This window comes from Pyricularia oryzae, chromosome 1, assembly GCF_000002495.2.
Source record: "Pyricularia oryzae 70-15 chromosome 1, whole genome shotgun sequence".
Classification (NCBI taxonomy): Eukaryota; Fungi; Ascomycota; class Sordariomycetes; order Magnaporthales; family Pyriculariaceae; genus Pyricularia; species Pyricularia oryzae.
Window position 1 is genome coordinate 4,163,991 of NC_017844.1, and position 24,983 is coordinate 4,188,973.

Genomic DNA, 24,983 nt, shown 5'->3' on the forward strand with positions numbered 1-24,983 from the left:
GTTCAGCAGATTTTTGACGGCCTCTTTTCCAATCTTCTTTGACCTGTTTCATTGCTTCTACTTACATAGTCAAAGACTCGAGATACATAGATACAATCGACAGCTTTGGGGTACAAGACTGGTTAAGAGGAACATGATAGACGTCGTGACCAGTTGACACGACGTTAGGGTTCCATAGTTTCACGATATAATAAAGTAACTGGCTTAAAATTGGTAGAGACATTGTCCATGACTTTGATTTATTACAAGACGAGGTATAGTACAAGACATTGCAGTGACATTTTCACATTTCCTCGCCTCAAAGCTGTTCAATACTAGACAGCAAATGTTCCAGCTGGTCATCAGAGCCATCCCCTCTGCATACGGCTTCCAGGAGCTTTGTAGCACTCCTGAGCCTCCTCGTCCTGACGTCCTCCTCCATTTTGCGCGACTTGCGCGCAGCCACTTCGAGTATCTTGCGAGGGATCCTAGCGAGACGGGCAACGTTGAGACCGTAGGACCGATGAGCGACGCCGTCGGCGACCTCGTAGAGAAAAGTAATGTTTTCACCCACGTCATCGTCTTGGTCTTTGTCTCCGTCGTCGTTATCGTCCCGGGACGAGGTGAAACGCATGTGGACGTTGCGGACGAGGCCGGTGCCCAGGCCCTCTGCGACGCGGGCGAGGCTCTGGTAGTGGGTGATGAAGAGGGTGAGGCAGCGGGTGTTGCGGACGACGTGGTCGAGGACGGCGTGGGCGATGGCGGCGCCGTCGTGAGTGCTGGTGCCGCGGCCGAGCTCGTCGAGCAGGACGAGGGAGCGCGGGGTGGCGGTGCGCAGGATGGCGGCCGTCTCGCCGACCTCGACCATGAAGGTGGACTCGCCGGCGAAGAGATTGTCGCTGGCGCCCATGCGGGTGTAGATGGCGTCCGAGAGGGTCAGGCGCAGCGAGTCGGCGGGCACGAAGGAGCCGACCTGGGCCAGGAGGACGAGCAGGGCCAGGGCACGGACAAAGGACGACTTGCCGCCCATGTTGGGACCGGTCACGAGGTGGGCTAGGGGCGCTGGCGAGGAGAGCGTCGTGCTGAAAGGGATGTAGCCGCTTGGGAGGGTGTGTTCTGCGATCGGGTGACGGCCGCCTGCCACGGCGATGGTGGGTGGATGCGAGTCTGGGAGGATGATAGGCTTGCTGTAACCTGGCAGAGCTGCGACTTGTGCAAACGAAAGCAGACAATCCAAGGTTGCAAGTGATGAGACGGCGTCCCGCAGGGGCTGGTATTGGTCTGCGATGGAAGCAAGCATGGCCTTGAAGGCGGCATCGCATGCGGCAGCCAGGGCCTCCTTGTGTTGGTCCCGCTCGGCGATCAGACGCACAACCTCGGGGGTGTGGAAGCGGGAGAGCTTCTTTGTGCCGCTAATCTTGGCCCATGACGCGGGAACCTTGCGGATCTCGGTGTTGGGGACTTCAATCAGGTACTCAATTCCAGCCACAGTCACGTAGTCGACAGCCTTCTTGCGGCCTAGAGTAGCAGCTGCGTCTGATCGATGCGCATCTAGCTCCTGCTCGACGGCGGCGATGCTCATCTTCTGGGTGGTGATCTCATCCTCGCCGTCATCCCCAGTATCGTCACTCTCGTCGCGGAAGAACTCGTACTTGTCGTTTTTGCGGGCAGCGTCGGGGTTTATCCTGTTCAGATACGAGACCACGATCTCCCTAATCCGAGGAAGCGAAGCCAGAGCCTCGCTAACAAGGTTGGATTTGAAGCCAGTCTGGCTGGGCTCCTTCACAACGATATACTCGACCGCTATCCTCTGGAGGGTCTGCAAAACGGCGAGGAGCTCAGGTCTGGTGCACCTGCCGTAAAAGATACGGATAAGACTCCTCTCGAGATCGGTCTTGATGCTGGAAAGCAGCTTTTGCAGCTTTTCGACCTGTGGGCCGTTGCGGTTCTCAAAGAGCTCCTCCACAGCAGCGACTCTGTCATCCAAACGCTCTTTATCCAGGAGGGGCCGACCCAGCCATTTCCTCAGCATTCTCTGACCAAACCTTGTTCTAGTCTTGTCGAGAGCCCACAGCAAGCTACCTTTTTCGGTGTGGTCGGTCGAATTACGGTAGACCTCGAGACTCTCGAGAGTTGTTCCGTTGATACACATGTGTGACCGGGTGCTGAAAGACTGGAAGTATTTTGTCAAGTCAAAGATGTGCTCTAGACCAAACTCTGTCAAGTGCGTGATCATGGCAGAGAGGCAGAGAGTCACTGGCTCAGGGAGATTCAAGACCTTGTCTAGCAATGCGGCAGCTCGGTCGTCCTGGGTACTGCCCTTCAGCTTCCCAGCGTAGAACTTGGTCACATGTGAGGAGGCCTCTGCCGGTGTCGTCTTGCCCTTGGCCACCCTTTCTACCCTCGTCCTATCGCCAAAGACATTGCTGGCGCTACCTGAAAGGTGCTTGACCAGTTTCTCGGTAGCTTTGGAGAGCTGGCCCACGATAAGCAGCTCGCAGGGCGAAATGTGCAGGAGTCGAGTCTCTATCTCGCTCCGCATGAAGCCGTCCTCGAAGCTGTCGTAGATGATGTCTCCCGTGGCGGGCTGCACTGCTACTAGGCCAACATCGACTTTTTCATCTGTCCCGGATCCCTTTGCCGCTGTCTCGGTGAGGCACAGCAGGTAACCCCCTGAGTGTGCCCCTGAGGCTCCGGTTTGAGCATCCATCTCGCCCATCTCGTCGATGTAGGTGCCCTTGGTATACACCTCGCACAGTTTGCGCACAAACGGTGCGTTGCGATTATCTCCCGCCTTCTTCAGGGCTGCCGTCTCTATCTGTCTCACTACGCCAACCTTGTGACCGGCAGCGACGAGTCTCTTGGCGTGGACGGGCAGTCGATGGACCGGTATGCTGGCCGAGGCAAAGCGGTCGAGGTGGGCTTCTGAAGGGTGCTCATCATAGCGGAACTTGCCAGGGATGCACACGATGCTCAGCTCCTTGCCGGCGATACGGGCATCCTCGCCAAAGAAGCGAAACTTGTAACCGACTTCGACGATAAGGACCGTATCCATGTGCTTCCTCTTGATTTCTAGGAATTGAAGTTCCATGGGTGTCAATTTTCCCGATTTGGCCCCCTTTTTCTTGCCCTTGGGTGGAGGGGGCGGTTCCTCCTCCGCCGCATCTCCATCTTCTTCTTCCTCTTGCGCGCCCGTCTCCTGTTCTCCCCGCCCGGCATTCCCCCACCTGGACATTGCATCGGGATGGCCAAGCTTCTTGACGAACTTGTCATGAAGTTCTCGTTTCTTTCGGAGAGTGGCGGCATCAAGCGCGTCACCGTTTTCATCGGTCTTGGCCTGTCCCTTTGGTTGGGATTCATCATAGATGTATCGGCCAGCTCTGCTTGCGGATATCGACGACGATTGGGAGACTCCGGCCGTGTCATCAGCAGCTACTACTGGTTCAGGGTCGGCCTCGGCCTCGGCATCTAGCTTGAAGTCGTCGTCGTCATCGTCATTGTCATGCTCGTCGTCTTCATCGTCGATGACAACGTTCTTTGCCCTCTTGCTCGCCCTTGGTCGGCGGGTGTTGCCAGCGTCCGGATCTTGCTCCAATGGTCGTTTTCGGACGTTATCTCGCGACGAAGGGGACGAATCTGCTGTCCGCTCCTCGTCCTCTTCACTTGTGCCTGGTCGTGAGGATGTGGGTCTCTTTAGGCCATTGACCGTCTTTGGTGTGAAGAAGCCGAGGAGTGAGGCTTGTTTCTTGGGGGCAGCCCCCGAAGGCCCGGCCATGTTATGAGAAGAAAAAATTCCACGAAAAGTGCGAGCAGCGTTAAGTCAGCAAACGAATGCTTTGCTGCCTCTCGGCTGTTTCTATGGGCTGAATATAGTCGAGCAAATTATCGCCGCTATCATGAGCATCGTCACAAAATGGTTTCCAAGGCTCGAAGCTGAGGAACGCGCCAGCCAAGTGTAAAAGCGCGTAAAGTGGCGATCCAATTCATGGCTATCATTGGCCTACCCATGCACGTCCTCACGTGATAGATCACTATACCCGTTAAACCTTTATAGCTTTATAGTCATCCAGGTACTTCCTTGCCTTGTTCCCCTGTGCCGCTCATTAACTTTAAAAATGCACGACTTCCTTCATCGGAGAGTATTCATCTGAAATATCAAGTCAATCGACTACAGTTTATGGTCTACTCATCTAAGAAGTGGTTACAGGATTTAACTTCTTGAATGAAGCATGGAAGAAAATACAGCATATCAGGAAAGAAGAAGAAACAGAAAAAAAAAAAAAGATTTTGGCCCATAATCTAACCAGCGCGGTCATTTTACCTATTTCTAAACGGATTGTGTCTCTGGTTCGGGCCGTTGTCCCTGCCTCAGTCGCCTTTATTGACCCAGCACCAGGTGGACCGAGGGTTGTACTCTGTTGCCAGGTAGGGTTTCCAATTCAGCCTAAAATGCCACTGGAGACAGGGCTTGTGGGTTCCCGCCGGACCCATTGATGTCCGTTGAAACCAAACATGGCAGAAGCAGCAGAGGAACCGTTTTTTTTCCCTCCCCGTTCTTTCTCTAGACCTAGTCTAGAGCAAAGCCAAGCTTGTGGTCTCATTGGCATGCATACAGTGCTTTATCTAGCTTGGCGATGAATGCTTGTCTGGTGTTCCTTCTTGTCAAAGTCTTAGACAAAAGCTTGTCGGGGCTTGTCTGACCCTTTCTAGCCGTTTTTACGTTTCTCTTTTCTTCATGACGGTTCCTGCTGGTTTCGACTATTATTCATTCAGACCCAAAGGTACCTACCAATCAAGTTATCCGGTGTTTTCTAGGTACTATCTGCGGAGAAATGGCGACGAGAGGAGAGACTTCTCCACAAGAGCATTGAGTAAGGTAGGTACAGCTCGTCTAACTTGACTTGGTTTGCCTCGCTACGACAGCCGCCCTGCTCCTCCTCTTTTACAATCATGCATCACCTGGCCTGAAATTTAAATTCTGCTTGGGTTGTACAGCATGTATGTGGCGTTTTTTGTTCTTTTTCTTCACCCCAATCACCTTGTTTTTGTTGCGAGAATCCCAGCCAATAAGGCGCCTAGTCTAATAGTAAGAACTCCCGCCCTATACAAAGTGGCACAGTGATGTGGACCGGGTTGGCGTTTCCGAGTTTCGATAGTACTGTACATCCATCGTTAGGTAAGTAGGTAGATGGTACCTACCTAAGGTAGATACAAATAGTTCATCACAAACAGTTGAGTCTTTTTAGTTGAGTCTTTTTTTGTTTTTAAAAGACTCAATGCAGATACCTAGGTATCTACCTGGATAAAATCACGATCGCAGATTATCGTGCCGCATGCCAGGGAAGCCATGCAACGCGTTTGCGGCTGGACGGACGAGGCTCCCTTGAGCCTGCATATTACCGCATAATATGCAGCCCTTGCCGTCCTCGATGACCCGATTGGAGTCCTTGATAGACTGGTTACCTACTGTATTTCCTACAAATATGATATTACAGCCAAGTAAACAAACGGTCCTACTCCTAGCCGAGAAGGATTGTCAATTGAATTTGCCTTTCTGGATAAGCTCGGATCATCCGAAATAATACAGGCAGACACTAAAGATTGCCCAAATATCCATCTCCTACGAACACGTGTTTTCGACGAGGTCATCCCATTCTGCCAAGGTAGGTAGGTAATTACCTAGGTAGGTACCTACTCACTCCGTAGCTAGTCTAGTAGCTACTGGGGAATATAGTGGAGGATACCCATCAGACTAATGGCGCATCCCCCAGGTTTTTACCCCTCAACTTGTACAACCCCCAAACCCAGACCGTGCGTGGTCCGATTTGTCCTGAACTTGAACCCACAATTACTACATATACCATGGAACCATGGTACAACAATGGTGCTGTACTGTTCACGACTCGTTCGTCTTTTTCCAAAACGCTTCCCGAGCTTGACCAGTCTCGTATGAGAGACTCTGAGTCCACTCAGGACTGGTTACTTTGCATTGTCGATGGCAAAAAAAAAAACAAAAAAAAAAAAAAGCAAGGTGTTCATAATCGTCCGATGTGCGGCTTACAAGGCGCAACTAGCAGCCGTCTCATCAAGAAGCTGAATGAACCAAACAACTGCCTTGAATTGTTCTGGAAAATGCAGTACAATATCTGAACAGCAAACTTGACAACCAGCTACAAGTGTAACACGACTAATCACAACCTCAACTCCCGACTTGTCAGTGGACGACGATCCAAGTCCCACTGTTTGTATTTTACCGGAAGGTTAAGGAACATCCATGTGCCGCCCTTTTAGCTCTTGTATTACCCTACCAACAAACACTTTACCCTTTTATTGGACTTATTTTTATTCCCTGGTTCGTTCTCTCTGATTCTGCGCGCCCCCCATATACATACAGGCCTCATTCCTTCAACAAACCGTTTTCCGGAGCATGGATCCCCTCCTGGCTGGCTATATGGCAAAGCTTCCATATGGAGTTCGGTTGATTGATGGGTCCAGAAAAAAAATAAGATATGCAACCCGCCAGTTTGGTCCTATAATGCTTTTTTTCCCTTTCCTTCTCGGTCCGTCTGTCCGTTTTGACCTTGTTCGGCAGGAACAAGCTCGCACATCCCTGCTCATTGGGGTTTTATGGGATTTCCTCTGTCGGGGACTATTTCACCTTTCTTATATCTTCACCTCGTCCTCCCCCCTCTGAGAAGCGAGGATCTTGCCCTTTTTCTTTTGACTTTTTTCGTCTTTCACTTTGTGTGCACCACTAGTGATCCGGCCAGCAAAGCTAAGCCCTTGTCTTTCAAGACGTTGAGTCAAGTGGCTTCTTGTGCCGACTAGACTTTCTCGTTTCTTCTATTTTTTTTTTTTTGAAGTCGAGTGTGTCCCGCTGTTGACGTTCTGCCATACATCTCGTCGACCGCCGTAGGGACAATTTTCCGCCCATCATGTCCAAGCTATTCTCCAAAAAGCCCAATGCGGGGGCCACCATACAGGCTCAGGAAGAGGCTCCCCGTTTTGAAAGGGTTTCGTGGACCAAGGAGCCTGGCCTCCGTCAACTCTACTTCTATGCCGTCGTTCTTTGCGTTGCCTCCGCGACTACAGGCTACGATGGGTATGTTCCATTTCTGTGTATCCTTTTTTGTACCTGCTCCCTACTAGATCGCTAACCAAGTGAGTTTTCGCCCACTACAGTATGCTGTTCAACAGTGTCCAGGCATTTGACACCTGGAAGGACTATTTTGGAAACCCCCAGGGCCAGATGCTCGGTTTGCTTGGGGCGCTCTATCAGATTGGCAGCATGATTTCTATTTTCTTCGTGTGAGTACCTGCTCAAACTGCTGCTCCCTGGCTAATCTTGAATAGTAATGATCTTATGAACTAACCTTTGAGGATGTGTCGACAGGCCTTTCTTCACCGACCACTTTGGCCGCAAGGTCCCCATTGTCATGGGCTGTGTCATCATGATTGTCGGTGCCGTCCTTCAAGGATGCTGTCAGAACCTTGCCAGTAAGTTTTCTGGAAGTTGGAACCCCTTCAGGCGCGATATACCATGGGCGTGAACTTTGACTAACATCATCCTTCCTGAAAAAGCCTTCATGGGTGGACGTATAATGCTCGGTTTTGGCAACAGCTTCACTCAACTTGCTTCTCCGATGTTGCTCACCGAGATCTGCCATCCTCAGCACCGTGGCCGCTTGACTACAGTCTACAACTGCCTGTGGAATGTTGGCGCTTTCGGTCAGTTGCTCCCCCCTCCCTGTCCGCATCATATAGGTATACTTGTTCCTGAAAAACGCTAATCTTACTGGCCCCCTATACAGTCGTGGCATGGCTCTCCTTTGGCACAAACTACATCCCCAACGAGTGGAGCTGGCGTATCCCATGCATCATCCAGGGCCTGCCGTCCCTGATCCAGCTCACCTTCATCTACTGGGTTCCCGAGTCTCCTCGTTACCTCATCGCCAAGGACAAGCACGACCAGGCTCTTGCTATGCTTGCCAAGTACCACGGAAACGGTGATGCTCAGCATCCCACCGTTCAGTTTGAGTACCACGAGATCAAGGAGACTCTGAAGCTGGAGCTTGAGCACAAGAACGCTAGCAAGGTGAGTTGAAAATGTCTTGTATACGCTGAATGGTTTTTCCCTTTTTTGCCTTGCAGGGAACTATTCCTATTGCGAGACCAAATGTTCAAGCACACTCACCAACACCACCTGCCTCAAACACAGTACTCCGAATTCCTCCGAACCAAGGGCAACCGCTACCGCCTGGCCATTCTCATCTCCCTCGGCGTCTTCTCCCAGTGGTCCGGCAACGCCATCATCTCCAACTACGTCGCGGTCCTCTACGACACCGCCGGCGTCAAGGGCTCGACCGACAAGCTTGGCCTGGCTGGCGGCCAAACCGTCCTGTCCACCATCGTGTCCATCAGCATGGCCCTGCTCGTCGACCGCGTCGGCCGCCGGCCCATGTTCCTAGCCTCGACCGGCGGCATGTTCTTAACCTTTATCTTTTGGACCCTGACCTCGGGCCTGTACGAGGAGAAGGGGCTGGACGGCGCCCGCTTCGCCATGATCTTCTTCATCTGGGTCCACGGCATCTTTTACTCGCTCGCCTGGTCCGGCCTGCTCATCGGCTACGCCATCGAGGTCCTGCCGTACAAGCTGCGCGCCAAGGGGCTCATGATCATGAACGTCTGCGTCCAGGCCAGTCTGACGCTCAACGTCTACGCCAACCCCCTGGCGTTTGAGCACTTTACCGGCCACCTGTGGAAGTTGTACTTGATCTACACTGTAAGTTCTAACCACTCTTTCTTTTTCCTGTCAGGGAGATATCCAAACTAGACAGCAAGGGGGTAAAGCAAAAGAGATGGGAAGAGCAATATACTGACTTGTTTCTCCTAATATAGTGCTGGATTCTCGGTGAGGTCATCTTTGTCTACTTCATGTACGTCGAGACCCGCGGCCCGACCCTCGAGGAGCTGGCCAAAATCATCGACGGCGACCAGGCCGAGGTCGCCCGCGTCGACCTCGACAGCAAGCATTATTCGGAGGACCACGTCCTCAACCGCAGCAGCACCGAGAAGGTCTCAAACCGTGCGGTCTGAGAGGAAACGACATTGGAAAGAGACGGCAAGATTGGTTTGTCTCTGACTAGCTCGGTCTGAAGTTCAGAGATGACCCATACACACACACACATACAGATGTCCGTTTTCCGTGCGAAATGGAATGCTTGGCAGTCCCCTTGCTATAATCTGCCTGCTGTTTTGGACAGGATTTCCGTTTTCTACGCTATACTTGGATACAGCACTTCTTTGAATTGTAGATGATTAATCTGATACCTTACGTATTTATCTCCCGCTGTCTGAAAGGTTTACCGGAAATAAAAAGCTCACGATATATAATCACATTTCATCTGATCACCATGCCTTTATATAGTTGTACTAGGCAGACTACCGTCTTACTTCCCTATCCTAGCATGACTAAGTTAGCAAACAGGCCTATTGCAAAATCAAGACAACCCAACGTCTCTGTTTCTTGCACCAGCAACCAACACGCCGCTTGGGCATCTTTGCACTATTAACAAACACCCTTTTTCATATCCTTTCCATCAATATGCCTACCGATAGCGGCCTGCCTTCTCTGTTCCGCCCTCCGCCTCCGCGCCGGCTGGTAATCCTGGGCTGCCGCTCTAATCGCTGCCTCCTCGGCCTCAGCGATAGCCTCAGCGTCTCTTTGTAGCCCTTCGAATCCTTTGAGATCAGCCAAAAACCGCCGCAGCCGGAGGCCCGTCTGGTTTCGAATCCATGCGTCGAACTCCTCATCGCACGCCGCCTCTATGGCCAGCCGGAGCCCCTTGAGAACGTCTCTGTCGCAAATATCGCGGTCTCGTTGATCCACAAACGGCTCGTGAGGAGGAAGCGGAAGCTCCTTACATTTTGCCGGCGCTTTTGGCTGGTCTTCCCAGTCTGACTCGTTCCCTCCAGCCTGGTCTTCCAGCAACACTTTTGCTGCCGCCTTAACAACGCTATCGGGAGCATTCAACGAGAAGAGTGGATTGCCAGGTTGAGCAGGACTAGGCGAGTCCTCAACAGAAGTATTGAGCCCAACTCGCGCTTGTTCCTCTGCCTCTGGCGTCGGCTCCGTGATGCTTATCTTAGGTGGATCACGCGATGGCTGCTTGGCATGAGGCGGCGTGGCTGACGACAGAATGGGCACTTTGGCGGTAGCGGCGGCGTCGTCCAGGGCTTCTAATTTATGTACAACTGCATCAAGTGCCTCTTCAAAGGATGAATCCGTAATAATAGCGTACTTCCAGGTGTGTGGTAGTTTCGGGGGTGATCTAGTGCTCACCCGCTCGTACTTTGGGCTCGGCTCCGGCACTATTGCTGTTAAGTTCTTTACTTGTTTCGGCGATCTACCGGTCTGTCCGGAGTCGTTGGTGGCTTTGTGCCCGGTAGAAGGGGTCTTCTGCTGTTCTGGAGGTGTCTTGGGTAGCGGCTTGTTAAAATCCATGGTCGATGATGGAGATGGTTCGAGCTCTTCAGGAAGGGGAGGCTGCTGGCGAGCGAGTGATGAGCGAAGTTCAGGCAAAACTCGAAATTTTGCGCCTGTGGTCCTAGGTGAGCCGTTGCTTGCTGAATATACCCTTTGACGAGCTACTGTATTTGTTCTGGTTTTGAACTTGTTACTCTGAGGCGGGAGAGTGGTCAAAACCTCCGCTGTATATTGAACAGATAAGCCCTTTTCATGATCCGGAATCGCCTTCTTGGCTGAAGAAATGGCAGGAAGCTCCGTCGATCTCTCTACGGGTCGCGCTGTCGATTTAGTGGGTATGGGCGGCACCTTCCACGATGTCTCTCTCCGGGGCATGCCGTTGGGGGCGTTTTTCTCGACGGTTCCTTTGGCAGGACTGGCTGAATCTGGTGCAGTAGCTTTCTCAGTGACTGCCCGCTGCCTCGAAGATGAATTGCCCTCGCGTGGAGAAGTGTGCAACTTAGTAGGAACAGCACATGTCGGTCCATGAAGGAGTTTAAGTTGATGCGCGTTCTCGCTATTCTTCTCATAAGGCTTGCCATCAGACGCAGAAGTCTCAGATGCCGGGTAACAGAGCCATGGCAGTATCTTACGGGGAGATGCCGGCTTTCTGTCAATATCTGGAGTCGGAAATATATCGTCCGCCAGTAGGCCTGGGATGCCACCAGGTGGGGTGATGCGGATATCGGACGAGCTGCTTGACCTGTTGCCGTTTGGAGACGCCACAGGTTCCATTGCCTTGCCGTCCAATTGAGAGGCTGTAGGCAAGCCCGGGTGCTGTATAGCCCGTGTATGAGGATCGTTCCTTGGAAGGTGAGATGCCTTTGAGTGTGCAAGTTCTTTTTGCTCCTTAGATGTGACCGCAAGCCCCGCCGCGGCGAACTCGGATCGGTAGGGGACAAGTGCACTGACTGTCTTGATTGATGGGCTAGAAGGCAGTGCCCCTGACGATGAATCAGCAGGCCTGGGATGAGACGCATGATATCTTTCAAGCTCCTTGGTAAACCGGTTTAGTTTCTTTCGCTTGCTTGATGATCTCGACTGTGCCTCTATTAGAATGGAGGATGACTTGTCCGATCTCTCAGGTGATATGATTTCGGAGAGCCTGTGCTGCTGCGAAAGTGTGCGGGACACGGAGCCCCAGACCGTGGGATCAGCCAGACCGAACCTCTTTTCTCGCTTGGATGTTGGGAGTGAAGATACCAAAGCAACATGTTCACGGCCTCGATGTCCTGTTCTCTCCGCGTCTCGACCTTGGGAAGGAACAGGCTTGCGGCTGATCATAGGCTGTGGAGCTCGAGGCGTTTGTGGTTGAAAATCATCTGTGGAGACTGTGCCATCATAGCCCATATTGCTGTTGAGGGGGCCAACGTGGGCATACTCTGAACGTGCCATAGGCAAGCCTTGAAATCCGACGGCGACATGGTCGGCAAAGCTTATACCGGGACGGGAAGCTTGCAACCAGGCAATAGGATTAATTGTCACTTCGGGCACTTGCATCAACGAGTATCGACCTTTGTCGGTTTCAAGGGGCCCCAAGCTCTCTCGAAGGGTTGGCGGAGTATTGTTGTCATTATGTACATTAAGCGGTATTGGGTGACTGATCTCGAGAGGCTTGCTGCGTACATGTTGAGAAGCGGCAGGATCAATATCGTCCTTGGAACTGAGAATGTGTCGGGTGACCCAGTTGTGCAGCCCCTTGGGCTTCCCGGCCTCCTTACCCCGGCCGCACTCAGACCCGCTCCGGTTGTTTGCCCCGGTCACTCTTGGATTTGGAGTTCGTTTGCGCTTAGCCCCAAGAGAAGCGGTGCCACTGGTGGAGGACCTGACGAACGAAGTCCCGGCCTTGACCCTGCTCCGGCGCCGTTTCCTAATGACATTTCGCTGATGAGGTCGTGGCTTGGCAACAGCGCATGAATTCAACGGCGACGGATGGTGGTAATGGTGCAGATGCCCAACAGCAGAGCGCCTCTTCCTTGCAACGGTGGTTGCCCCGACCGGGGACGCTGGCGAGTTGTTAGGATCATCATTAGGGGCGTTGCGAGAGGACCATACACTGGGCTTGAAGCCAAACTTGGGGAAATGATGCGAACTTCCTTTCTAAGATAAGTTGAATGCAGGCATCGTCCATTATTCCAAAAAAGAAAAACAAGAAAAACAAGCGAGGGCCCAAGCAGGAGGTCACGCCCCCTTCCAAAGAAAGAGACAAGGAAGCCAGCCAGCCAGAGTTGAAATAAATTTGTGTAAAAAGAAGAATATGATGACGCTAAGGCATGTACCGACACGACCTGTTTACATCTTTCAATTTCCTTTTGAGGCTCAGACCCAAGGTACCAAGGTGCTTTTAGGCAATCTTTAAAATTTCCGAAGAGAACATGCTAATTGGGCTTGAGTTGCCGCGCCTCCTCCACGCATATACAGGTCCTGGTCGAACTGGAGGAAGGTGCCATTTTGGCAGGAAAGCTCCATGGTAAAATAAGGCACCTTATGTGGTCCGCGTTTGGAAAGAGCGATTCTCAGCCAGCAAGGTGTTTGGACTCTATAAGCCAGGTAGGTCGGTCCGGTACATTAAGGTATCTCTACCGACTTCCCGAAAAGACCAGGCAGTTGCCCTCCATAATAACAAACATTAGGTCGTCTCATCGCCTAATATCTTTGATCCCAGGTGCAGAGTAAGTTTCAAGCTGACGGCGGCCCTTGCGAAGAAGATATTCGACAGCTGCAAAATCACGCTTGTCGATGACCAGGTTCCTGTCAAACTCTGCTCTCGCAAAGTCCCGAAAGTGTTGCCGACTGGTCTTGGTTCGCCATTGCTATTAGTAACAAGAACCAATTTTACAAATTATTCCCAGCAGACGTGTGCATTGTAACTAGCTTCCTCTTCCTTTTTTTTTCTTTTTAAGTCTTTTTAAAGAGAAAAAAAACGAAAAAAGGAGCCTTTTTATGTAGGAATTGGCTACAAACAAAGCTTACCTCGGGCTTCTTTCGAATCTCGCGGAGTGTACTCCGGTAGAGAGACAAGACTTCCTTCTGCAACCCCGAAAGCCTCATTGTGGTCGACTACTCCGTAATGCTTGCAGCCCAGTGAGCTCTGTTGGGAAAATAAAAGAAACAAAGAGTAATGAGTTATCAACTCATTTCCTTCGGTTATTTTCTTTTGGAATATGGAAATGGTGACAACACCAATCAATTAATCATCGGATCGGTCTCAACATTGGCTCGAACCGAGGTGACGTCCATCTTTTTATTCGGCTGACGCCACAGCACATCCACAGTGGGTGGCTTGTGTGGCTTCTTTTAAGATTTCTCTCTAGGTTGATCACTTGCGCCAACTGACACGCGGGTTTGAAACAGAATCATAACATCTTTGTTTAATTGAATTTTTATACACAAGTCTGCAACGTCAAAGCTGAAGAGTAGAGTATCGTTTGGGGCTAGAATTTCTTCCCCTCCCGGTTTGCCAACGTCAAGCCCAAATCCGTGCTCTTCAGACCACACCCATGTGATCCGACGTCCGTGCTGCTTGAATCATCTTTCTTTCCTTTTTTTTAAAAAAAAATACCCCCTAACCCCCTAAAATGAGCCCAATGTTCAAAGGTAGAGCCCCTCGTAACAAAGATCAAACGCCTGCTGCAAATATCCAGTCAGGGGAACCACTGCCCCATCGCCGCAGCAGACCTGCGCCGCCGCCGTACCGCGTTCGTGAAGAGGTAATAGAGGGGAACCAGGTCTCCGCAAAACCTCCCCCAACCTTCCTGGCAGCCCCAATTGTGTGATGCGTCGTTTTTTCTTTAGTAAACCTTCTTCTTCTCGTCGATGCTGAACTGGCCAGGACCGCTGTTGACGAGCAGAAGCAGGCCACCGACGATCGAGAGGATCTGGAAGAAGTCGTACTTGGCAAAGTCCTTGTGGGGGTGGTGCTCGTGAAGCTGGGGAAAGGCAATGACGTGTTAGCAGATGAACGATGCAGGGGTAGCCCGGCTAAGCCGTTGTGGAATTTCAACTCACAGTCCAGAAGTTGTTGACAAAGAGGTTGAAGATGCTCAAGATGACGACTAGGAGAGTGGCGCTGAACTTGGCCTTGAATCCAACAACAACCATGATGCAGGCAACCAGGCCGACGAGGAGACCATGACCCTCCAGATGCTCCACTCGCCAGCGAACACAAAGCCGATGAAGAGGAAGATGAGCAGAACACGGCCGGCAAGCTGGAAGTACATCTTGCGGTCCTTCTCCTCAAGCTGCGGCAGGCCGGCAAAGTTGACGGTCTTGCGCACCCAAGAGTCCGACAAGACCATGATCAGGCCACCCATGACCGACAGGTTGCGCAAGAAGAAGTTGAGATCGAAAATAAGACCGTAGCCGAGAGCCTGGGTGATAACCACGGCGATGAGACCGCCAACGGCATACTCTGAGAATCTCCTGGTGATGACCATTCCTGAGCAGACGACCATGGCGACAACGTTGATGATGAGGAAGAGCTGGGGGAAGCCCCTGGGGACTGTAAGTGCGTTGAAAGTATGTTAGCTCGTGTCACGCAATTCGAGGCGATAATCGATGCTCTCCATGAGTCTATGGGCGGGAGGGAAATAAGGAGTATGCATACAGCCACGGTAGTCACGAAGGTAGTAGACTTGATCACTCCATTGCGTCAATATCCGCAGGGCGTCCTCGATAAAGGTGACCACAATAAGAAAGCGGCCGATGGCTGGAAGATATCTGCAGTTTCGCCCTAACATGTTAGCGGCCACGTAAACTAGTCTCCCGCGACTTGGATCCATCACCGGGCGTAAGTGGCACGATTCAAGAAAAAGACATACGGCTTGATGGGCTCCGAAACCGAGTCCAACATGTCCTCGATCTTGCTCGTTTGCTCCCTGATGGCATCCAGGGCGCTGCCTTGGCCGTCAGGCTGTGATGATGGGCCTCCGAAAGGGTTGGGGGCATTCGGTATGCCGTAGCCCGAAGGTCCTCGTTGCGACATTGTTGCTAGCTCTACCCGGAGTTTGTGCAAGCGGGTTGTTGTATCAAGCGGGAGATTTGTATCGCTTGTCCTTTGTTGCCGGCCAAGCGCACACAAAAAAATACAAGGTGGTCGAGCGCTTCTGCGTGTAACGCGGATTCGAGCCGTATCCTTCGCTAGTGTGCGTGGACAAACTTATGGGGAATGCAGCGGCGAGGCTGTCGGTGGGCCAAGTTTCTGTTGTAATCGAAAAAGGCGGTCGAGTCTGATCAGTGAATGCGAAAACAAAACCAACGTGGTGTTTCGTTGTTTTCTCTCTAGGAATGTACGAAATAACGTAGTGCAGTGGAAAATGGAAAATAATAAAAGACTAAAAACGACTTCCCGGAGAGCTAGATTGGGATAGAGGCTTTTTACAATAGAGGGGAGCTCTCAAACCTACACGGGGGCTAGAAGCTTAGATAAAACAACTGTGTCCTTTTTCCCAAGCTTCGACAGGTGGAGTGTGGATAAGCGCGACGACCAGTGGAGACCGGGGTTCTGACAAGAGCCCGGCAGTGTCCGTGGGTTCTGTGGCTGAATAGGTAGGATACCTGAATTAGCCCACAGTCTCACTTAATACACTGTACCCCGCGAAAGGTGTGGGTGGTGTGGTACCTTGCAGGCAACTGGGAGGTCCGCTGGAGCTGAACTAAGGGGGGAAAAAAAGTCGAAGAAGCAGTCTGAAGAAAAGAAAGAGAAAAAAATGGACCCGACAAATTGGACAGGGCTCGAAATATTACTATTATGGTGTCGAGAAAATAGAGTATGACAAGCAACACAGTCGATCAATCCATAGTTATCAGGATGCTAGTTGTACAATTAATGCAAACGAGTTATTTTGATCTCGAGAGTTTATTTATACGACTTTTCTTATACGCCCCCTGGTGGATCTCGAGTGAAGTACTGTATTCATCTGACGATCTGTTCTCAGTGACGACATTTCTTCTGAGTTGCAATTTTTGCCGTTAGTCTTAGTTATGCGTACTAATAGCTCGGAAAGCCAATGCCGATTCAATTTCTTGGATAGACGATTCCCACTCGAGTATGGTTGACATCTGTATCTGTCCACCGGGCGCATGCATTGGGCTAAGGTAATCACAAGACAGAAGATTACTTCGGATCTTGATGGTGTGCCATACAGTGTCGAGTCCTTTTGTCAATTGCGAAGAATAAAAAATCCGTTAAATGCAGTACTTCGTAATTACCTATCGTGGCAGTATTACTGAAGAAATGGAGACTGACCCGAGGCAACAAAACAGACCCCGGGCGTCCCGGCGGGCGCAGCCCCCAAAACCACAAGAGGCCCGCCCCAATTCCCGAAATAGCCGGCCTATCATAAGCCACGGATTCGTGAGCCAGTGTGTTTTTTTGTGTTGCCAAGTCATGAAACGAGCCTCAACAAACTCCCAGATCTAAAGATGCATCTAAGGTTGGGTGTGAAGGTTGATTATTTGCTGCCTGCATTTCTCGGCGCCAAAACATACACAGGCAAGACAAGAATGCATCTTGTGTAAGCAGCGCTGCCACATAAGAAAAACACCGCCATCAAGGCTCAGTTTTCTCACACTTTTTTTTCTTCCAAGGTGACAGGACAGGTGGCTGTTGGCATTCATCATGACGCCGCCCAGATGCCCGAACTGAGTAAGCCCAGCCGAGCTGTACCGTTGCCGACAGGCCGAATCGGCGCCGTGTATGTGTTGGCGGCTACGGGCCGGGCCCAATTTAACGTCGTCCAATCTATGATCAGAGGACAAAATAGGCATGATCTCTTTCTTTTATTGCAGATGCCTAACTGCCCTAGAAGCTGACTAGGACATCAGGCCACACTTTACAGACAGTTCTCCAGGTTTGTGCCTGGCAGATGGGTTGATTGTCTGATCGAAAACACATCAGACACTGCATATGTAGAAAAGCATGGTTGTAAGCAATATGTGAGTTGCAGCAATCCGAACTCGCTCCCAAGGCGCTGATTGTCAGCTGTGAAGCACTGGCGACCTGCACCATGTACTATCTGCAAGCTGACGCACATCAGCGTTACTCGAGACGTGATTTTCCCAAACGCTCTAGATCCCCCTTAAAACCCCAGGAACTATTCGTCGCACAGACAGTAGCCATTGATGTAGGCTTGATCCATCCATTTCAAATCTGCCCGACTCATTTCTGCGACGCCACAGTCCTCGCCAGACTTGATTCTGATTCATGCTGGGTATAGTGGAATAAATTCAAGAAAAATGAAATATAATGAAGTGAACAACGCCGTCCAAATGAGTCCAAATGCAGCTATTTTGTTACAATTTCAGCCCTTCTTGACTTTTGCCTTAGTGTTGTACCACGATTTTGGTATTAAATCCGCATCAACCAAAAGCTTCCATGTACACCAGAAGTAGCAGAGCGCAAATCCTACTGCACCCAGCCCGACATTGGCAACAACCCAGAGGTCAGGCATATTAATGGGAGGTACAAAGAAGCGATCGACCACATGCCACGCACCCATTGCCAGGTAGAAAGCTCCATGCACCAAGAACAGTATCCACTGACCAGCCGTTGCTGGTCCTTCGTCGTCAAAGTAAGCGCTCGTCGAGGTCGGCGGGAGACCCAGGAGGTATGCCCATAGCAGAGTTAGGACGACGTAGGGAACCCTCAGGTCAACCCTTTGGAGTAATGGAAACATTGTCCATGCTCCCAGGATGTTCGCGAAGCCAACCCATGCCCTCACTTCCCTGGCCAGCCCATTGCTTCCCGCCAGCATTATAGTCATTGGCATCAACGGGAGTAGTACACTTTTCTCGTGCACCTGGTAACTAAAGAGGAAAAATCCCCAAGCAGTGGCTGCGAAAGCTGATGGCAGCAGTGCCTTGCGTGGCCGTAGGAATAGGATCAAGTTAGGAGGAACGATGGCTGCAAGTGTTGCTCCCAGGGCGGCCTGTTGTAGAAGCGCGGCCGGATATTTGCGTAATTTGAAGACGACGTTGATTGCGCACCAGAAGTTGGCAACCTTGTCCTCGAAAAGCCCGCGGGCGAAGGGGAAGACCCGGTGAATAAGCTGGATCATCTGTTCGACGACTGGATAGTACACCGCGTCTGTGTCCAAGTACTCGGATAGGAACCCGAATATAGGTAGAGGTGGAGGCGGGCCGTCGAGATCTGGTCGTGAGTCGATACCGCGTTGGGCATCGTAGAGGGCTCCGATTATTAGAGGCAAGACCAGGATCGCGAATGAGATCGCGGTAACAGCCGCGATTGCAAGCAGCCTAGGCAGATTTAGCTTCGGGAAGACGCAGGCACCCAAAAGGTAAGCAAAGATGCTAAATGCGTAGTAGAGCGCCATTTGCTTGAAGCCAAGTGCAGCTACGAAGAAAACTGAGGCCCAGAGAAGCCTGCCAGCCAGCATGCTTGACATGCTTGCCAGGACAAAGCCGAGCATAACCGTGTTGTACTGGAAGTGGACATGGTCGATGAGGATAAGGCCCGGCTGCATGAGGATAGCCACCAGGGCCACCGAGCTCGACCACCTATCAACACCACCGAGCCTGCCAAATCGTCGTACGAAAACCACAGTCGCAGGCACGTATATAAGATATTCGGACACAAGGACGGTGGCTCTCATGAAGATTTTGAGGACCGGGTCATCCGAGCCACGAGAGCTGAACAGAGCAAACCAAGCCGGGTTGATGAGAGAGCCAATCTTGCCCAGTAGCCAACTGTGGTAAGCCGTCAAGGGCGGGTAGTCAAGCCCCCACCACTGGAGGTCGTGAAAGTACCATTGCGAGATGGGAAGTTGCGTTGTCACTTCCATCCAATGTCTCTGTGCCTCGTAGTCCCCGAATAATGGTGGTTTGTGGAATCCTATATGTGATTTCATCCAGTCAGTTTAGTCTGAACAAATCACACAAAAGAGACTTCTACAAGCCTAGTGAACAAGTGAGAGACACGGAAAATGGCTGCCACAAACATACCCGAGTAACCCCACAAGCCAGCAGCCCATCTAAAGACACCAACGATCATCAAGGTGAGGGCGAGTGTCTCCCATTGTGTAGGAGACCCGCGAGCAGGCCAAAGAAAAGCCGCAAGGGGAAACGTCGGAACACGGACGAGAGCTTCATTTTTGCGAACAGCGAGCACCGTCTGCTCTTGGTCGTTGTCGACGATCTTTTTGGCTTTGCGCGCCCGCGGTTTGCGAGGCGATGGAGAAGCTTGCCCGGCCATTGCGTTTGAGTAGTGAGAACGCGTCAATCCGATCCGGGATTGTCGGCAAATTCCCAACTAGCAATATGACTTTTACCTGTTGCTGTGTCTTTTCCTCGTCGTCCAGCTCAAGTCGGAAGGCAAACGTGCTGTCGTAATCAAGGTATCTGGGGGAGAAAGTGCCAGCTTCACGAACTGAAGCTACCCGGTGGGGCACAACCGACACCGGACAGGGGTACAATGGGAGCGAAACCCCTGTGATGTAATCAGTGCCAGCCGTGGCACATTCATTCCGTCAGACCACTTGATTTGGAGGGTTCTGTCAATTGGAGTGTGACAACAGGTTTGCATTTGAGATTCACAACACGCCGTCACTCAAAGTCGATGCGGCTACAAAGCGACCATAAGCGAGCACCTAACTCAGATAAACCTGCATTGGTAACTTAGGTACCTTGCCTTACATACGTCTGAGGCATTTCAACAAGCCCACCGTTGTACATGGGCCCTGCAGCAAACAAGTCCGCCAGCTAGCAAAATCGTCAATCGAGCTATACAAAACCGCGCACCATTTCGCTCCTTTTCAGTTTCTCTGAGCTTAGGTACTGTCTTTTTGAAGCTCCGTGACGCTGCCAAGTTCTCCACGTCGCACTACAGTGCAGCTCCGGGTGAGCCAAGTAGCTCTCGGAAACTGTGAAATTTTGTCACAGTCCATCCCAGTGTAAAATTGAGTTTTCCCTTGTAACCAATCCGTCAGCGTTCGCATTTACATGAGACGAAAACATTCCTACTACATTACGTACATACACACACTTACACTTACCAGCGGTAACAACTCCCCACATTTCGTCCATGTCGTACCAAAAAGGTATATTACCTTACCTAGGTGCCTAGGTAGACATATCCGTTTCTTTTTTCACTCTTTTCGCACACAATGCCCTACCCCTTCGTCCTCCCAACGACCTCTGCCTTCTCCTTCTCCACAAGCTTTAGCTGCGAGAGCCATCCGTCGTTACCCCTCAACGCGAGCACGTACCGCGGGGTCGTGCGCGACACGCTCAAGAAGCACAAGCGCCTGCCGCCCTCGTCGCAGTCCTCGAGCCTGTCTCTTGTCGTCGCCAGCATCAACGACTACCTGCGCTACCTGCTCGCTGTGGATGCTGGAATCGCCCACCGCTCCCCGCACGGTGGTCATGGCGAGCAGATAGATGTCGTTTTGCGCTCCGCTCCGGCCATCGAGTGGCGCCCGTTCCTCTCCGACTCGGCCGTCCCAGGAAAGGAGCCGCCAAGGGTGAGGATACAGTCGCTCGAGCATGAACTTTTTTTCACCTTGAGCACCCTGGCCAGCGCGCTGTCGCTTCAAGCCAGGGCCGCCCTGCAGCCGCTGTATGTAGTGTCTGTGGCCGTACCGGGCCCTGAGCAGCGCCTTGCCGCCATCACTGGCGCCACCAAGCTGTTGCTGGATGCGGCTTCCATCTATGACTACCTAAGTACCCGCTCCACTTCGCTGTCGGGGCCGGCCCCGTGTGCCGACATCAGCCCCGCCACCGTCTCGGCCCAACGCTCTCTTGCACTCGCCGAGGCAACCCTGCTTGCTGTCTTCAAGGATGACCCGTATCCTACTGTCGTCGCGCAGGACCGCAACAACTTGGACAAGGATTGGATGTTCAAAGCGCCCGAGATACCAAAGGTGCGCGCCCATCTGTTTGCGAGGCTTTGCTTGGCCGCGTCAGAACACGCCGCACAGGCCTCCTCGCTCTGCCAGGCACAGTCCTCCAGCGGAGGATCGGCCAGCGGTAACGGGGGCGGCAAGATGGTGGGGTTGATGCGAAACGCCACGGCACGGGGCCTCGACGGCAACTTTATCCGATACATTGAGAACCTGAGGCGGACGGCGCGGGCGAAAGCCTGCCGTTTCTTTGCCATAGATGCCGAGCTTGGCGGTCAGACGGGCAACGCGATTGGTTGGCTGCGCGCTGGCCTGCAGGAGCTCGGTGTTGAGCAGCGGGAGGCGACCAAGAAGAGCGGAGGGCTCAGCCTCAGTCGGTTCACCAAGGAATGGAGCGAGAAGCGGGAGGACCGCAAGGTGGAGAAGGGTGCCAGATGGGGTGCGGATGCTGGAAAAACGGAGGAGGTGCGGGTGATTGAAATGCTGGATGCCAAATGGTCTAAGCAAAATGATACCGTGAGTGTGCTTGTTCGCTTGGCGACTACAGTATTTTTTTTTTCCTCACGAAGCGATTCAGAATAGCTAACTGGTGGAATTTTTGCAGATGAACATACAAGCCGTCCCAACACCAGCAACGTTGTTGGCACAGATGCCTTCTGGCAGGGACATGCATACAGTCAAGCCATACGAGCCACCATCCCTTGATCCTGTTGTTCTAGAGTCCATGCGCGCCCCGCCAGAAGGATCCGACGATTTTGAAAATGCGTCCGATTCTGAAGATGAGGGTAAAGATAATAACAGTCGTGGTCCTGTTGGCGCGTTTCCAGGGACGAGAAACGAGTACGGGAGGACAAATAGCAGTAACTCATATTACTAGCGCAAGTCTAACGAAGCGAAATTTCATCGCGTTGGCAAGGAGCAGAGAATAATAGACCCAAAGTGGTTTGGTTCAGGTGTTTCTATGATCTAGCTGGGCGCTCCCTCCTGCCTCTTATGAGATGACAAGGTGTTCGATAGATATCCTCGCAACTTCGAGAATCCGTTCGCAGTTGTGTTTGTCTCCGGGGACCGTAGGTTGGTGAGCGTGCATCTGGGGATATAACATTTTCCCGGATGCCCAAAGCTCACTGGTACCAATGTTCATGTTAGCAGTGGACATGGCTTTGACGGCAAAAGGGAAGATTTGACCAAGGGCCCCCGTTTCACGCAAATTCAATCGAGGAGCCACAAGGAACATCACTTACTCCATCATTGCGTGTCGCATCCTCTGTCTCTCCAACAGGTAGTCCACAATATCCCTCAACCCGACCTGGCGCCTGGCCAAGGTCTTCATCGAGTCGTTGGCGGTCTGGTCTGCAAATTTGTAACCGTATACATCAACCCTGAGCAGAGCTCGGACGGTGGTCCTCCACATAATGGGCGCCAACGTCTGTCTCTCCAGTGCGGCGACGTTGCTGCAGGCGTCGGTCCCCAGCCTGCCCCAGAGCCCTCCGTACTGCTCGAGCGAAAAGGGTATCTCGAGACCCTGAGCCGTCGCTCTGGCCACCTCGGCATCCACCATTGCCAGGATCCGGTGGTAGGCGTTGGCGATGGAAGGGAGGAGCGCTCCCAGTATCAGCATGTTCTGGTACGACTGGACAGTGGGACGGAAGGTCGGGCTCGCGAGTGTGGGTGGGCTGCAGGACGGGCACTCGGTCACTCCATATGCAGTCTTTGCTGCGCTGCGGGCGCACGCCATTGCCGGCCCGACTTCAGTTGGCAGGTTTTGAAGAGAATCCAGTGCCAGGTACAGCTTTGTCAGGCAGCCGCAGGCTGGACCGGGATTTGTGGCGAAATGGCTTACGCAAGCGTTGGATGCTTCTGCGTGAGTTGTGTCTGATGGAGCGGAAGGTGTCGTATTTGCCGTCGTTAGGTATGGACCGGTTTCTGGGATACCCAAAGTGTCATACGTTGAGAAAGGCTTCATAATCTGCCCGTTGCTTGACTGCAAGTTTTGTGATGCCGAACCGGACAGAAATGCGTCCCCAAGAGACGAACCTGACATTACCAAGGTAGAATTGCTGCCACTGTCACTTGCAGTGGACAAACCTTCCCAATAGCTCAATGAATTCAAGTCTGCCACGTTCAGGCTAGGGTCTACTGGTGTTCGCTGAGATGTCTGCGGTTCTGGGACAGCTTCTGATATGTATGGCCCCATCAAGCTGAACAAATCAAACTCGTCACCAGGCATGGCATCCATGAAAGAGAAATCGGCAGCTACTGCAGTGGCTACAGCATCTTCACTGCTGCTGCGTTCAGTTTCTTCCGAGATCTCGACATGCTGTCGTTTACGGGGTCGTCCCATCTGCTTCTGAGGAGAGTAGTTGCATTTGATACCCTCCTTCTTGCAGCGTGCGCAGCCTTCGGGTTCCTTGGTACATGCCAACTTGCGCGAGCCTATGAATAGGGTTAGTTTCTTAATCAGGGTTAAGAAAAGTTATGAGTGGTTTGTGTTTGGGAAAGACATACGACACTCATCGCAGGCTCTGTGCTTTGGCTGTGAACCCTGGTCGGATGTGGTTGTAGCCTTTGAAGCGGTGGCCGACTTGCTAGTAGACGAGCTCATGTTTTTCGGTTCGCGTTTATCGTATGATAGATAACTGGCCTGTCAATTGACCAGGGTAAATTCGTTCAAGCACTTGCTCACTCGAACTGATTTGAGAATTGAAACTAAGTCGCAACCCTGGAATAAGGTAGATTGTAACTACCGCGACGAAGAGCCTCGATGATTGTTTCCCCACTGGGACGATAATATCAAGTAAAGGACCAGGGTGAAGATAGTTCAAAGAGGTTCAAGATGGAATGCCCCAGCATATGGCGTCTAGGTCTAGGTAGTCTAGACCTAAGAACTTTTAGACTTAGCGCTGGAATGGAACTTGTGCTTACCAATGGGCAACTGCAGTAGTGCCAAGAAAGCATCAAAGACCATTGAGCCAACAGTGCTGCTGCCTGGGAGTGCAAAAAATAGGGTACCGAGGTGCCGACCAAGACAGCAAAAACAGACAAAGTAAACCGCCTCAATCCACCTCAAGGATTGCATGAAGATTTGCAGGGAATGTAAGCGCTAGCGCACGGCTCCTGGGAAAAGACCCTGCCTAAAAGTTTCAGAGAGCGGCTGTCCAATGAAGAGAGACACTAAACAATACCAAATCAGCAAGTTGCGAACAGCAAAACCACGCCAGCAACTTAATATCTGCCGCGGTTTGCTTGTTATATTATGTCATCTGAAGCAGGAACAGGAAATGTGCAGTGCGATTTTCCGGGCCAGTAGGTCTCTGCGTTACAGTGTCAGATGCACTTAAAGTTCGCGGAGGTTTTGGTGTCGCGCTTGATAGCACCCACTTGCAAAGGGGTTGAGTTTTTAGTGGCAGTAAATAATAACTTGCTTAGTGTTTTCCTGATCGTGGGAGGACTCAGATCAACTCTAAATGAATAAGGTAGGTTATAACAGAAGATTGTCACCATCGATATGCCTAATATATCAATGAGAAAGTCAGTGGACTTCCCCTCGCACCAGTTCGGTTTGTTGGATATAGTACAATGGATGGATAGCTCTCCAGCTCAACAGCTGCAGATTAAATGCA

General features: G+C 51.8%; 9 protein-coding genes across 9 annotated transcripts; 3 read left to right on the top strand and 6 right to left on the bottom strand.

Annotated features, from left to right (window-relative positions):
* Positions 1 to 172: 172 nt before the first annotated feature.
* Positions 173 to 3,913, bottom strand: MGG_09306 (DNA mismatch repair protein MSH3). The gene has a single exon (XM_003709908.1). It carries the CDS (start codon positions 3,752 to 3,754, stop codon positions 299 to 301), a length of 3,456 nt encoding a protein of 1,151 aa, XP_003709956.1. The 5' UTR covers positions 3,755 to 3,913; the 3' UTR covers positions 173 to 298.
* A 2,767-nt stretch (positions 3,914 to 6,680) lies between these two features.
* Positions 6,681 to 9,377, top strand: MGG_09307 (hexose transporter). The gene is made up of 7 exons (XM_003709909.1): positions 6,681 to 7,081; positions 7,162 to 7,287; positions 7,373 to 7,476; positions 7,561 to 7,707; positions 7,791 to 8,074; positions 8,198 to 8,761; positions 8,878 to 9,377. Exons 1-7 carry the CDS (start codon positions 6,915 to 6,917, stop codon positions 9,073 to 9,075), a joined length of 1,590 nt encoding a protein of 529 aa, XP_003709957.1. The 5' UTR covers positions 6,681 to 6,914; the 3' UTR covers positions 9,076 to 9,377.
* A 170-nt stretch (positions 9,378 to 9,547) lies between these two features.
* On the bottom strand, positions 9,548 to 10,520 carry MGG_11730 (uncharacterized protein; the record flags this gene model as incomplete). The annotated part of the gene is made up of 1 exon (XM_003709910.1): positions 9,548 to 10,520. Exon 1 carries the CDS (start codon positions 10,481 to 10,483, stop codon positions 9,548 to 9,550), a length of 936 nt encoding a protein of 311 aa, XP_003709958.1. The 5' UTR covers positions 10,484 to 10,520.
* A 1,406-nt stretch (positions 10,521 to 11,926) lies between these two features.
* Positions 11,927 to 12,421, top strand: MGG_16279 (uncharacterized protein; the record flags this gene model as incomplete). Its single annotated transcript, XM_003709911.1, has 1 exon — positions 11,927 to 12,421. The coding sequence occupies one exon, from the start codon at positions 11,927 to 11,929 to the stop codon at positions 12,419 to 12,421; it is 495 nt and encodes a 164-aa protein (XP_003709959.1).
* A 169-nt stretch (positions 12,422 to 12,590) lies between these two features.
* MGG_11728 (uncharacterized protein) lies at positions 12,591 to 13,736 on the bottom strand. The gene is made up of 2 exons (XM_003709912.1): positions 13,478 to 13,736; positions 12,591 to 13,302 (listed from the first exon to the last, which is right to left on the bottom strand). Exons 1-2 carry the CDS (start codon positions 13,553 to 13,555, stop codon positions 13,144 to 13,146), a joined length of 237 nt encoding a protein of 78 aa, XP_003709960.1. The 5' UTR covers positions 13,556 to 13,736; the 3' UTR covers positions 12,591 to 13,143.
* A 72-nt stretch (positions 13,737 to 13,808) lies between these two features.
* On the bottom strand, positions 13,809 to 16,380 carry MGG_09309 (ER-derived vesicles protein ERV29). Its single transcript, XM_003709913.1, has 5 exons — positions 16,125 to 16,380; positions 15,325 to 16,043; positions 15,111 to 15,223; positions 14,513 to 15,005; positions 13,809 to 14,433 (listed from the first exon to the last, which is right to left on the bottom strand). The coding sequence occupies exons 2-4, from the start codon at positions 15,486 to 15,488 to the stop codon at positions 14,560 to 14,562; spliced, it is 723 nt and encodes a 240-aa protein (XP_003709961.1). The 5' UTR covers positions 15,489 to 16,043; positions 16,125 to 16,380; the 3' UTR covers positions 13,809 to 14,433; positions 14,513 to 14,559.
* Positions 16,381 to 17,094: 714 nt separating this feature from the next.
* Positions 17,095 to 19,916, bottom strand: MGG_09310 (dolichyl pyrophosphate Man9GlcNAc2 alpha-1,3-glucosyltransferase). Its single transcript, XM_003709914.1, has 2 exons — positions 19,466 to 19,916; positions 17,095 to 19,355 (listed from the first exon to the last, which is right to left on the bottom strand). The coding sequence occupies exons 1-2, from the start codon at positions 19,713 to 19,715 to the stop codon at positions 17,806 to 17,808; spliced, it is 1,800 nt and encodes a 599-aa protein (XP_003709962.1). The 5' UTR covers positions 19,716 to 19,916; the 3' UTR covers positions 17,095 to 17,805.
* Positions 19,917 to 20,036: 120 nt separating this feature from the next.
* Positions 20,037 to 23,511, top strand: MGG_09311 (pH-response regulator protein palC). The gene is made up of 2 exons (XM_003709915.1): positions 20,037 to 21,876; positions 21,965 to 23,511. Exons 1-2 carry the CDS (start codon positions 20,626 to 20,628, stop codon positions 22,235 to 22,237), a joined length of 1,524 nt encoding a protein of 507 aa, XP_003709963.1. The 5' UTR covers positions 20,037 to 20,625; the 3' UTR covers positions 22,238 to 23,511.
* MGG_09312 (uncharacterized protein) lies at positions 21,757 to 24,925 on the bottom strand. Its single transcript, XM_003709916.1, has 3 exons — positions 23,869 to 24,925; positions 22,605 to 23,796; positions 21,757 to 22,487 (listed from the first exon to the last, which is right to left on the bottom strand). The coding sequence occupies exons 1-3, from the start codon at positions 23,963 to 23,965 to the stop codon at positions 22,352 to 22,354; spliced, it is 1,425 nt and encodes a 474-aa protein (XP_003709964.1). The 5' UTR covers positions 23,966 to 24,925; the 3' UTR covers positions 21,757 to 22,351.
* Between the last annotated feature and the right edge of the window lie 58 nt (positions 24,926 to 24,983).